Source organism: Manis pentadactyla, chromosome 3 (genome assembly GCF_030020395.1).
Source record: "Manis pentadactyla isolate mManPen7 chromosome 3, mManPen7.hap1, whole genome shotgun sequence".
Taxonomy (NCBI): domain Eukaryota; kingdom Metazoa; phylum Chordata; class Mammalia; order Pholidota; family Manidae; genus Manis; species Manis pentadactyla.
Window position 1 is genome coordinate 45,471,053 of NC_080021.1, and position 14,721 is coordinate 45,485,773.

The 14,721-nt window shown below is 36.0% G+C and overlaps 1 protein-coding gene across 7 annotated transcripts in view; it reads right to left on the minus strand.

Moving 5' to 3' along the window:
- Nucleotides 1-4,446: 4,446 nt before the first annotated feature.
- The window catches only part of DPY19L4 (dpy-19 like 4), an 81,765-nt gene continuing 71,490 nt past the window's right edge, over nucleotides 4,447-14,721 (minus strand). For 6 of the 7 annotated variants that reach the window (XM_057497884.1, XM_057497886.1, XM_057497888.1 and 3 more), the window contains 2 exons: nucleotides 11,307-11,465; nucleotides 4,447-9,741 (listed from right to left, as the gene is read on the minus strand). In XM_057497884.1, coding sequence (XP_057353867.1) covers nucleotides 9,577-9,741; nucleotides 11,307-11,465 — 324 coding nt within the window. In that variant the 3' untranslated portion in view covers nucleotides 4,447-9,576. The remainder of the gene's footprint in view (nucleotides 9,742-11,306; nucleotides 11,466-14,721) is intronic. The other variant, XM_057497885.1, reaches the window with a different exon arrangement.

Below are 14,721 nucleotides of genomic sequence, written 5' to 3' on the forward strand. Positions count from 1 at the left end.
TGGGCGACCTGGCACCAGGGTGCAACCAGAGAGCTGCGAGGGGCCGAGCCCCCAGGACTTCCCCCAGCAGGAGCGCCCAAAGTCTACAATGCTACGGCGGCACTGGGCTTTGACCGACCTTGGCTGAGTCCCGCCCAGGTTTGCCCTTCCTCCCTTTAGAGTGCCTTGACTTCACTCCATTTGTATTCGTAGTTGTGCCGCAAACTTCCTCCTACTTGTATTCGCTGCTTAAAAATCAGAAAAACGCGTGCGCAAGTTAGTGCCTCTGGGCGACAAGAAAGGACGCAAGTATCACTCACAGGTCTCCGGGGCACCTCCGGCGGCGACCCGCGGCGGACCCCTCTGTGCCCAAGTCTCTCCCTCTTCGCTTCTTCTCGTGCCCAGAGGTCGCGCTGTAGGCGGCCACCTGGAGCGGCAGCAGTGCAGGCACAGCCTGGGGGATGCGGGTCTGGGGGCACCGTGAACAGCTAGTCAGTCGCCTGGCTGTGCTTCCAAAACCACCTGCACGAGGTGCATTGCCCTTCCAGGGTCCCATGACGGTGGCAAGGAGGGGTGGGGGCTCTGCAACCCTACGAGGCCGTCTGGGGGCGAGAGGGGCTCTCTAAAGCCCAGACGTAAAAAAAAGGAGCCCGATTCAGGGCAGAAACGGGTAGAGCAGCGCCAGCCGCGGAAACCCGGGGGCGCCAGGCCTGGAAGGCCGCTGTTCCCAGCAGGGGAGCTGGAGCGCCCAGGTGCTAGGGGATGACCTCTTGCCCCATCCTCAGCAGCCAATCCCCTCCCCGCGATTGGCGTTGGGCCCGCCCCTCGTCCCCCAACCCCGTTCCTGCCGGCTTTGTTTCACATTGTCAACTCGGTTTTCCACTGAGTAGTGCCAAGCCGTACTCTGCACACTCGCCAGGATCATGTTGCCTCCCAACGGGAACCGACGCCGGAGACACTATCTCAGCGCAACCCACCACCAACTGAGCCGCTTTCCACAGAATGCCCATCCTTGTTTCCATAGCCTAAATGCCGGCAGGGGGCCCTTTCTGCACCGTGCAGCCCGCTCTCGGTCGGCGTGGAGGCTCTGGAACTGCAGCGCTGAGCCCTCACGTCAGCAGCTGGCGCGTGGTCTCTTGGCTTCGGTTTCCTTGAACAAAAGATCTGGAGCCGCTCTGGGTGACGTTGCTGCTCCCTTTTGCCAAAGAGGTCCCCTAGATCTTCCATTTCCATAAACCTGGGCTTAATGCCAAAAGCTGGCCCAAAGGGCAAATCTAGCTTTGAATCCCAATTATATCACTTACTTGTATAACCATTATCTGTAAAATGGGCACAATACTAATTACTCTTATAGAGTTGTTAAAAGACTAAATGAATTATGTTAGAGCACATAGAATAGTGACTAGTATAAAGTAAATGCTCAGTAAGTGTTCATTGTTATTAGATATGGCCTTGTTCAGAGACTCAAGCTGGACCAGATTCCCTCTCTCAGAAATCTGAAATAAGTAATAATAGATCAAGGCAGGAAATATATTGGAGTCGAAGGTGAAAATAGCCATGACTGAGATTTAGGAATGGGCTGCCAAAGTAAAAGGAAGCAGGAAATTAGTAGGCAGAGGTAACTAATTGTTAAGAGACAAAAGAGATGCCAGGAGATGTAGAGACTGCCACAGAGGGGCCACAGAGCAAATCAAAGACACTGGTTACGTAAGAGGTCTTGGCTCCTGGCACCGCTTCTTAGTGAAACTCCTTCCTCCCCAACTTTTATTAAGGTAAGTAAACTTCTGCCCTTTGCAGGTGGAAGTGCTTGACAAGAGGATTTCCCAGTTGTGATTGGAACAAACTGATATCACTTTGTTTCTCTGTTTTCATGTGGATTGTTAGCAACTGTAAAATAGGGGTTTCCAGTTTGTTCTCTACTCCAGGAAAGCAGGTAGCCATGTAAAAGAGATCAGACCCTAACTCTAATCATACATACATCTTTTCATGTGACTAAAGCAACAGTTAATTTTGGAGCTGGTCTTACAATGTATGACCATGAAAATTCTTTGATTTAACCTAAATTAAGGATGACTGAAATTCACATCCTCTGGTCATCCTCACCCCAGCTAATCTGTAGGGCATTGTGGATAAAATGAGAGTTCCTGTGTCCAGGATTCTCACCTGGCCCTGGTTGACTGGCTCACTGCACACCTGTGGGTAATACATGGCTGTTGACTCTATATAAAGAGCTCTGCCAGTGCTCTGCACGCGACACGGTGGCAGGGCTGCAAGGCTGCAGGAGAGCAGAGGCTGGGGTGGCGGCAGCGCTGAGGACAGAGGCCCAGAGGATGGCTGTGTGGGACGGCTGTGCAGGCAGAGAGGCCCAGGGGCAGAGACTGGCTTGCTGCATACAGCAGACTCGCTCTGAGTGAATGGGATTCTAGTGACTGACTTGCCCCCTGGAAATAAAGTTGGGTATAACCCTTTCACCCCAAAGAGCATTCTGCTGTCAATTTTCTTTGGTCACATTGAATCTATAGCAAACTTGCCCAGGGCTGAAACCCATTGACAAGACAGGCATAAAAGGTCATAAAAGCTAATTAAATGACTGACATCCATTCATATTAATACCAAGTAGGGAGTTAATAAAAGATCTAAATTTAAAAAAATTATATATAATATTAATATATATTATAAAATATGTATTGCTAACTTTCACCCTTTTTTGGGGACTTAAAATAATTATAAGTCCTTCTAGTGGTTACCAAAGGGAAGGGGGTGGAAAGGGAGGGAGAAGGGGATTAAGGGGCAGTATGATTAGCACACATAATGTAGAGGGGTCATCGGGAAGGCAGTACAGCACAGAGAAGACTAGTAGTGACTTTATAGCATCTTATTATGCTGTTCAACTACAATGAGGTGCTGGGGGAGACTTGATAATATGGGTGAATGTAATAACTACAATGTCACTCCTGTGAAACCTTTGGCATAAGATTGTATATCAATGATATCTTAAAAAAATATAAAAGTCCTTAGAATCATATAAATGTGTATGTACTAATTACTTGGTCCAAAATATTTATATTGTATAAATATAAACATAGATGTATATTAACTAGTTCCTTGGTCAAATATACTCATTTTATTTAATAAGCCAATCCTTAGGGTTAACTCTTGCAGAATTAATTTCTAATGTATATAGCAAATGAAGAAATACTTATTCAAAAAAATCTATTTAAACTCAGAACAGCCAGACTACCCATGTGGCATTTCAATGAACTATCCATTCCCTCCATCTCCCCTCTTAGCTCAGCATAATGGAAACTCCTCTACAGCTGGGTATAGCCAATACAAGGCTTCCTCTCCCACTCAGAGCCCACCCAAGGGCTATAGTATTTTCCTGAATTTCCTGGGAGGCTCAGGCCACCAGAATTTCTCAACTCCCACAGCCACACGTTGCACAGGCTAAATTCCAATCAAGTGAGGCCACCAGGTGAAGAACTACCTTCCTTTATCCAGCCCCCACTCTTTTTGGGGTGGAGTCTCTACCTCAGGCATGGCATCCTGAGAATAGTGGGCCCCTAATCACCGTTGCCCCAGGTTATTAGTAGGGCAAAGATTCCAAATTGGGGGAGGCATGTAAAGAAGACCAGAGAGGCTGCCATCCCCACCCAGAAACCTACTCCTAAAGTAGGAGTGTCATTCAGAGACATATCTCCAACTCTACTCTCAGCTTAGTGATTTTCTCCTTGGTAGAGAGCCAGCATATAAAACAGAGAGCTCCAAAGCTATCCCCAAAGTAATGGACTTTATTTGAAACAGTGTAGGGAAGTTCAAGCCTAAGAGCACTCAAAACAAGATTTTGGTGGTAAGCAATTAAAAGGAAGCTGGTAGCTTTATAAGTCAAACCACAGGGCACCTAGTTTACTCAAGAGAACCAGGGAGAGCTAAGTAGAGCCCTCTTGGCATTAGAACAAACCACAAACATTGATTCCCAAAACTACCCCTTAAAAGAGCTAGAATTTTGTTGGATCGGGGTATGGAGCAATTTATGTCCTATGGGACTGCTGAAAACAATAGAGCAATCTGCTGATAACTAGTGGAGCTTAACAGCTGGATAGGATCAAGTCAGTAGTGAGTCATGCTAAAACACCACTGTCTGTCATCCAGTGGTGACTGTGTGCATGCTCAAGGCAGCAATGTCTGAGGACCAACATCAGAGGCTCCACAATGTAGAGGAAGTAGACATCACTAAAATAGTCCATCCAACACTAGGGAAATAAAAAGCCAACTATAACAACAAGCTCCAGGGAATGGGGAAATTCTTAAGTTGAAAATTACAATAACTGAAATGAAAAGTACACGAGAGGGGCTCAATGGCAGATTTAAACTGACAGAAGAATTAACAAACTTGAAGACATATTGACAGAAATTATACAATTCAAATAGCAGAGACAAAAAAAAAAGAAGAAAACTGAGCCAACATGTATGTAATGGGAATACAAGAAGTTCCAAATTTAATTTTTAAAAATTCTTAATTTAAATAACCAAGAAGCTCAACAAAGTCTAAGTAGGATACATACAAGGATATCTACTTAAAACATGATAGTAAAAATGCTATGTAATTAACACCAAATGTGAATAACTATACAATCAAAACTAAAGGCATTTCTACTTCAAAGGACATTGTGAAGTGAACCTACTGAGTGGAAGAAAATACTTCCAATTTATATATCTCATCATAAGGGACTTTTATCTAGAATACATAGACCTTTACAATTCCATAATTAAAAGAACCCAGTTTAAAAATAGGCAAGCAATTTGAATGAACACTACTGCAAAGAAGGTATACAAATGGCCAGTAAGCACATGAAAAAATGCTTAACATCATCAGCTATGATGGAAATGTGGATTAAAACCACAATGATATACCACTTCATACCCACCAGCATGGCTACAATCAAGAGGAAAAGTAATAGCAAGTGTTCACGAGGAAGTGGAGAGATTGGACACCTCACACATTATTGGAGGGATTATAAAATACTACAGCCACTTTGAAAACCCAGTCTGGCAATTCTTCAGTTATCATATAACCCAGAAATTCTACTCCTAGACATATACACAAGAAATATGAAACATAAGTCCACCCGAAGATTTGTACATCAATACTCATAGCAACATTATTCATACTAGTCAAAAAGTGGGAAAAGCCCAAATGTCCATCAAATGATGAATAAAATATGGTATATCCATACAATGGAATATTATTTGGCAATTAAAAAGGATACACACAACAGAATAAACTTTGAAAATGTTACATTAAATGAAAGAAGCCAGTCATAAAAGACCACATATTAAATGATTCCACTTAAGTGAAATGTTCAGAACAGGCAAATAAAGAGACGGAAAGTGTGTTAGTAGGAGTTGCCTGAGGATGGAGTGGATGGAGGTGACAGCCAAAAGGGATGGGGTTTCTTTTTGTGGTGATAAAAGTGTTCTAAAATTGATTGCGGTGCAAATTGCACAGTTCTATGAATATACTAAAAATTGTTGAATTGTACACTTTAAATGGGTGAATAGTATGTTATGTAAATTATATCTCAATAAAGCTGTAACAACAGAAGACTTTCACGGAAATAAAAGACAAATTCTAGAGTTTTATTATAGAAACAAAAGTGTTTTTAAGCATGAGAGAATTTTGTTCTTGATATAAGTATATTTAATGTTACAAAATCTGACGTACACTAGTTTATTACCCAACTTTTAAAAGATTTATATTTATTAAAATCAACTTTTATTTTTTTGTTCAGATGTCACTTTAGTTGTAGGAGTAACACAATCTGAATATACACTGTTGTAGATATGATTCAGAAGTCAACCTACATAAAAGCAGTTGTATTCACCTTTGTTAAACAGCAGTACAAAAAGCTACTAAACTTAAAATATGAAATGGTTACTTACAAGATATTTCAAACTATAAGTCTGAAATGCATGTTTCTATCTGATACTATTATTCACTAAATATAGTGGTCAGATGTTCAGTGTACCTCTTACAGAACTACACATTACATATGCCAAGATTATATATGCCAAGATTAAAATGTTGCAAATTCTAAGAAACCTATAAACAGAAATGATTCAAAGGTGACTTTATGCCAAGTTCAGCAAATCTGGTTCTTAAATGCCCTGTTTTATTATGTAAAACAAGTCAATATAATTTTTACAAAACATAATGGATGGAAATAATTGAGTCAAATATATTCCTTTACAATTTTCACATCTAATTTTATTTAAAATGTTAATTCTACACATTCAAAAACTTCATAATAAGCTATTATTTCAATTAGAAATTGTTTGATTTTATTTGCAACTATCAGAACTGTAACTTTAATTAATGGGATCTAAAAGTATTAGCAAAAAACAACAATAGAGACTATGTATTTTAAAAACTAAACAAATGAAGAGAGAATATATATTGAGATGTAAATCAGTAACTAATTATTTGCTTTACAAAAAATTCTTAAATATGCAGAATTCATAACATGTGTCCTTTAAATATTCATGCACTTAAAATAGATTTACCCAAAAAGTCGACACGTAGAACTTTTAGAAACTCCACTAATTCTACAAAGAGGCACTACTTTTATCCACAAGGCATCAAAGTGTTTTAACAGTTCAAAAATAAAAATGGCCCCCAAAATCGATTTCTCAAAAACAAAACAATTAATAAGATGGCTATTCATTGTGCCCTTCAAGAAATTAGTAACTGATTTTTTTAAAGTATATTTTTCAGCCCCCAACTTGTAAAACACTTAGACCTCCACTTCTGCTTTTCCTTGAGTTAATCTGGACTGTATGGAAGAGTGCCATAACATTGAAGCTCGTGGCAATTTGGATTAATGTCCTGAAAAACATGCTGTCTATATACGCAGAAAGTAATGAAGAAAAAAGTTCTCAAGTACAATGCATACTCCCTAGGTTATAAAACCCTATCAGTCTAACAAAAAGCACCAACATACAGACATCAAAATTAAAAAAAATAAATAAATCAGCACAGAAGTAATATCATATACTTTATCAAGTAAGTTTTATTTGTGGAATTGTTTGGCATTTGGGATGCTAAATTAATTTATTTAGCAGATGAGAAATCCCCCTGCTACCCTTAATAAAGACTTGCTTACTAATGAATTAAAGTTTATAGTGAAAATAGCATAATGAGGACACTTTCTCTGTGCTTCATGAGGAAAAAGTTACCAAAATTTTCTTGCGGAAAAGAAACGACTAATATTTTTTGGGAAATGAAAAGTAAACAAAGAAGTTAAGGCACTTAACTTCAATGGTTTTGCAACATCAAGGGCAAAGTATATTTTGTATTTCCTCAAGAAATTCTTTCCACCCCAAAACCACGTACTTTGTTCCTTTCACAATAGATCTTTATTGTCAAACCTAACAACTAATTGTAAGTTACCCAAAAGAATTAATTGCAGAATTTTTAATCATATTAGTCTATAAATAAGAAAATTAATGAAATGCTCCTTACTCAAAAGTTTTGTAGTACTATTATTTTAACTACAGTTAGAATAGAGGCAAATAAATTTCTCTCTCATATCTAATATTATTACTTTTATAGTAAAGCTTATATTTTCTTTTTCAAATGATGCTGCATGAAAAATTCATTATTTTAAACAATTAAAAGCTTCTCCAAATCTATTTTAAGAAGTTGACAGAACAAAAGTAACTTACTAATATGTCAAAAATTGAAGCCACAATTAAAACTAATTCAGCATCTTTGAAAATATAAATCAATAAAAATTCTATTAAATATTTCATGCTACATAGAAAGTAGATTGTTCTATTTCCCTTTCAAAATATGCAAGCCAACTTTTAAATTACATTGTTTTATATGCTCTAATCACAAATACTACCATGTGACTATTCACTGCACATTTAGGTAACTGACAGTATTTTCATAAGGCTTGAAGCTAAATACTAGTGACTCACTATTAAGATGTATAGAGAACTTGAAATATTCTGCCTGCAGTTATCTTAATTGTTAAAAATTATAAAAGCGTGATATGAGAACCAATAAAACTAATGCACCAGATAAATGACATGGCCATCAAACAGTTATAAGCTCCAAAAGAGCAAAGCATCCTAGAGGAAATCTAAGAATGCACGTGCTTTTGTACTTTAAAACAAAAGAAAAAATATATATGGTGTGTGTATGTGTGTGTGTGTGTGTGTGTGTATATATATATATATATATATATATACACACACACACATTTATGAACCAGAAAGTAAGATAATGGAAAGATGCTCTCTACTAATGTCGTAATTTGGAGTACTGAAATTGCAATTTTTATAGCACTTTAACAAGTGAAAATTTGGAAACCTATTCACTGAACACATATATAAGGTAAAAGTAAACATGCAGCCCATCTTATTAAAATGATACACCTATCATGAATCTCTTTATAAGACCAAATTAATCATTTAAAAATTTCTTTCATAATATGATTAAAAATATGAAAATATTTAACTTACAGGAAGAAAGCATTTAGACTGTGAAACTGTGCTGTCTTATTGTAACTGTCATTTTGTTCTTAATGTTGAAGACTGTATCACAGTTTCATGAATAATAGCACTTGTGTTTTACAATGAATATATCTGTCTGCAGAGGTATACTTAACAGCATCTGCATGTAACTCCAGAAATTGTTGCTCATTTTAGTGTACATATTCTTATTCTGATATTTAATTTTTTACTTAATAGTTCAGTAGAAAACATGTAACTAGATCATATACCCCATATCTATAGTTTTTAAAAACCTGACCAGCATCCTTTTAAATGTCTGTTTTAAAAAATATATAGGTACAAGAGTTAGTGTTTTATCATGATTAAATTGGTATCAAATTTATGGGCATAAGTGAAAAAAGCTAACCACTTAATAGTTATAAAATAATAAAATGCAATATCATGCACTATGTATTACTAAGTGCTCATTTATATAAGCAGCAGATGGTATGGGCAGTATATGGAAAATCTGGATATATCTTTATGTATATCCTTAAAAATCACTTTCCTTCATATAATCTTCAATTTATTTTAAATGCCACATATTTTTGGCTAACATTTTTTTTTTTTTTTATATTTCAGTTCTGTTATAAACCCTGAAATACTTTCAGAAACTACCTTGAGGGTAAGAATAATTGTTTCCTTCTATTCTATAACTATATCATATTAAGTCTTTATTAAATACTATGTTTGAAAGATGCACTCTGACCTTGAATATATTCAAATTCAAGATCAACATTATAGAATGAAGATTTATGAGGAAAATTTTACAATAGTTCAGAATGTAAGATCTTTAAAGACCAGGTAACAAGAAGGAAAACAGCTGGCTGGAGTATTAGAGTAGTAGATTTGACATTTTACCAAAGGACAATAATGCTTGATCTATTCCCCAAAGAACTCTGGATCCAGCTGACCGCAGGAGGGGAAAAGCAGCAGCATATATCATACTCTGATTTCCAAAAGACACCACATAGGTACAAGAAAACTGCATTTTACTTCAAGTGGTCTAAGTCTTTGAAATGAAGGCTCTGTTATTTTTCAAGACTGAAAGGATATCACAGTGTTGATTTTATATACAAAGTAGGACCTGTTCCAGTAGACTCTAGTGAAGTAATTCACATATGGAGAATAGTTAATTTTGACCTCATGACAAAATCGCCCATGTTTTGAGTAAGTTAACTTGTCACCTTCTTCACAAACCACCTATCAAAAGATACGAAACATTAAAAACCTTATAGGAGAAATGTAATAAATGTACAAGTGACTATATTTACATAAAAAAACATATTATTGCTAAACATGAACTAGCTCACATTGTTTAGCAAACATTTCACATTATTTAGCTAACAGAAGTCTCTTCATAAGAGAATCACCATGTCCACTAAATTCCTGAGCTTCCCATTGAGACTGAGAAACCAGTATGTTTCCAATGTTAAAATTTAATCCAAAAATTTAGAAGGCTATGTCTCTGTTGTCCATTATCATTTCCTTGAAGAACCTTATCATGGAGCCTACCAAGGCTGAGAAACGGACATGTATTCTTAATGTATATTTGAGCTCTTCTCCTTATGTAAAATTAACTCACAATTATCTAGTGAGCAAGTTACGTTTTTGTGACTTATCCACTACAAACCTTTACATTCTCACCTTATGTCCACTAAGATGGCTTAGCTAGCTTGAAGGATTTTCTATCATAAAACACTAAGTATTATTAAATGCCTAGGAAAGATGTCAGAGAGACAACTTTAAAAGGATGGATTAAGTCCATGCTTGGCATTCCATGAAAGAAGCAGCAACCTGATCTTCAAAATGGAGCAAAAAGGTAGCCAAGGGCACTAAATACCTGATGTTTACTAAAATTCTACTTGTCACCAATTAAGTCAAGTATCACAGACATCAAGTACAAACAGAGAAATTCAAAATACATGCAGCAGAAAAGTTATATTACAAGATTAAGGGATCATGAAGAAAGAGAAACGTGGAAATCAAAAACTTAATTTCTCACCTCCAAACTGGTCTGGGATGATAAGACAAAAAGCTAATTATTTAGGAAGGGACAGAAAAAATCTTGGCTGCAATGTGAATAGAATATGCACTCCAACTTAGAATGACCTATTAACCTAATTCTAAGGTCTTCCACCCCCAACTTTCCCAGATAAGGGCTCTTGTTCCAGTCAACACTACCAGATATACCAATTCCCCCATCAGTCTTCTTAGGTGCCAGATATACAGTATATACATTGTAGGCTGAGAAGTATGAAAGCTTGGCAAAACAGCTGAAATCAATAAAAACTAAGAAACAGCTAAATCCTAACAACTACAGTGGCTCTGAGTACACTGATATTTTGGATAACAGGGACTCAATGTATAGGATTGTGATAACTTAATAAGAATTTTTCTAGATATATATGAAATTACAGAAACTTTGCAACATAAGAATATAACAATGCAACCAGCTGTTCTTCAGATTATGAATTAAAATCATTCAAATCAAATTATGCCATCTTTTGTTTATAAATGTTGAACATGCACAAGTACAGGCAACAAATATAGAATCCAGGTATTGATAATTTTTTTTGCAAAAATGCCCAACTTTCTTTTTGTACATTAAGAAAGTACTTAAACTATTTTTAATAAGCTCCCTCCATTGTTATCTAACTTCTAATTATATTCATAGTTAAGTTTCAAAAATAAAATTTGAATATTGTTAGTTTAAATAAAGTAATTTTTCTCTAAAAGATTTAACTTTCTAAATGGTGGTTACTTACATGGCCATTTGCAATGTCTAATAAATCTTTAACCCTACAGCCTCTCATGGTTCCCACCTCATTGCAGATAGCATCCTCAACAATTAGGTAATTAGCCTTGTAGGATGTCAGTATTTTATAAATATCCTCAGCAGATCGCTTTGAATAGATTTGATAGATCTGAAAGAATGTAATTAAAACAATGATTTTAAAGACATTTAAAACTTCTGTTAATCAAAAATACACATTGAGCATCTACTATGTTTTAGTACCAACTTCTATCTTCGGGAAATAAAAATATTCACTAAGACTTGATTCCTGCCCTTAGGAAACCCATATTCATATGTGATTGGCCATTAGTATATCATCTTCAGTAAAATGTCCCTTTAAGTCCTTTGCCTATTGTTTCCTCCAGCTTTTTTTGAAATGTAACTGACAACACTGTGTAAGTCTAAGGTGTACAAAGTGTTTATTTATACACATATATACTGCAAAATGATTACTACCATAACTTTAATACCTCCATCCTGTCACATAATTACCATTTCTTTTTTCTGGTGAGAACATTTAAGATTTCTCTCTAGCAACTTTCAACTATATAATATAACATTAACTATAATCATCATGTTGTATATTAGGTCCCAGAACTTATTTATCTCATAATTTAAAGTTTGTACCCTTTGACCAACATCTCCCATTCCCCTGGCCCTCTAGCCCCAGGTAATACCATCACTCTACCCTTCTGCTTCTATGAGATCAGCTTTTTACAATTTCACATGTAAGTGATATCATACAGTATTTGTTTTTTGCTGTCTGACTTATTTCACTTAACACAATACTCTCAAGATTCATCCATGTTGTTGCAAATGGTCTTTAGTTTGTCTTTTTGTTACTGAGTAGTAATAGTCCCTTTAATCTTTTTATTACTATGTATCAGAGTATTTTATGCTCATTTTATATATGAGATAAAGTCAGCAAGATTACATAGAATTTGACTATTGTCACAAAATACGGAATAAGCACAGATGCTTAAAATTCGTATATTGATTCTGTGGTGTTTTTCATTACAATTTTGCTGACCTTATTAGATAATAAGCTCTGGATCTTATTAAATAATAAGGTTTTTCAGTTTTTCTGAAATGCTAACATTGGATCAGCTCTTATAGCCTTCAGAAAATAATAAAGTCACAAATGTTAGGCCAAAAGTATCATGTACTATTTGTCCTGAAAACTCTGAGATTTGAAATCTAGACTGGAGAAGATCCCAAATTATTTGCAGAATATTCAGTAGCTACCTGCCACTATTATGGTTGCTGTTTTTCTAGCACTTTCAGGTCCAATGTCCATTGACATGCCAGAGATCCTCCCCTGAACATTCAGTGGTATACAACTGTTAATAAATCAAGAGGATGAAAAAAAAAAAAGATCAAGAGGATGTTTCTCCCTCATTTCACTTTGCTAAGTAAGTTTCTATGGGAATGGGCCTATCCTATCCAGCCTATAACTATTTAGTTTTTTACATACATTTTCATTTGTTTTTAAGTTTTAGGAACTGTAGCATCTCTTGGGGCATTAAAAAAATGCTTCTATGCAATAGCAATAACATTACTGATAGAACAAGGCAAGGTTTCTCAATCTTGACCCTACTGATATTTTAGGCCAGATAATTCTTTGTTGGGACTGCTCTGTGTATTGTTGGATATTTAGCAGTATTCCTGGGTTGTACTCACTAGCTCCCTACAGAACCTTTCCTCCAGTCGTGCCAATCAAAAATGTTTCCAGGCATTGCCAAATGTTCCTTGGGGGAAATAACTGTCCCAGGTTTGAGAATCATTGGTCTAGGATATCATGCAAAGATTAGTCACATTATATGAATTATAGATAGTGTGTAATTCAAATTATATATTCTCATTTATAGAGTTCAATTTGAATTTTATTTTAATAACAAACTATCAGTACTTGCTATGTACTAGACACCATAAAGTCAAAGGTTTGAAAAATACGTGGTTTCGATTCTCATAGCCAAGTCACATAAAACTTAAAACTCCAAATGTTTAACATTAATTAGAACTCTAATGAATTATAACTGATTCTGAAATTCTACATTTAAGGATCAATCAAAAGACAACAAAGAAAGCAAAGCTATATGAGAGTTGGTTGGTTTAAATCCACAAAAAATAAAATTCATTAATATGCTACATACATTCTGTAAGTTACACGCCTTTCCAAGGGCAGCAAATACTAATCAGAGGCAGCTATTGTCTCTGAGAAAATGACTTCCACGTAGATTTCCCCATCTCTGACCTCTCTCCTGCTTCAATCTGTTTTTTCTCCTTTGACCACAATTAAATCTCTAAAATAGATCTAAGCATTCCACTCTTAGGCTTTAATTAAAAGTCTCTGATGATTCCCACATGCCTCAAGGGTAAGTCTAAATTCTTCAGCATGACATTCCAGGTCCTTCAGAATTTTATTTTCTAGTTTCCTACCTACACAAGTTTCATGGCTCATGTCATCTTTTCAGCCTGGAATCATATGTATTCTTTTTCCAAACAAATTTCTACTCATTCTTCAAAACCCAGATCAAGGGAATGCTCTTTATGAAGACTTAGATTTCTGTAGACAGAATTGATTGCTTTTGCTTTTGAACTCTGTTCTTCATATGTGTATGTGCATGTGTATGTAAAATTACAACTTAATAGTACATAATAACATAATAATAACATTTAAATTTTACTATGTTTCAGGCATAGTGCATCATCTAATTTAATTCTCACAGCTAGGAGGTAAGAACTATTATTTCCTTCGAAACTATAATTTAGAAACTTCTTCAAAATTAAGGAATTGAAGAAGACACAAATGGAAAGATATTCTGTGCTCAATGGATTGGAGTAATATTGTCCACACTACCTAAAGCAATCTACAGATTCAATACAATCCCTATCAAAATTCCAAAGGCATTTTTCACAGAACAATCAATCCTAAAATTTGCATAGGACAACAAAAGACCCTCAATAGCCAGAGCAATCTTGAGAAAGAACAAAGCTGGAGGCATCAGACTCTCAGACTGTAAACTATATTACAAAGCTAAAGTAATCAAAACAGTATGATATTGGCATAAAAACAGACACATAGATCAGTGGAATAGAATAGATAGCCCAAAAACAAACACACACATATATTGCCAATTAATTTACAACAAAGGAGCTGAAAATATACAATGGAAAATATCACTGCTTCTTCAATAATGGCATTGGGGAAATAGGACACAACATGCAAAACAATGAAGCTGGATCACTATCTCATACCACAGACAAAAATGAACTCAAATGGATTGAAGACTTGAATGTGAGACCTGAAACCATATAACTCCCAGAAGAAAACATAGGGGGTAAACTCCCTGACATTGGTCTTGGTCATTTTTTTGATATGATAC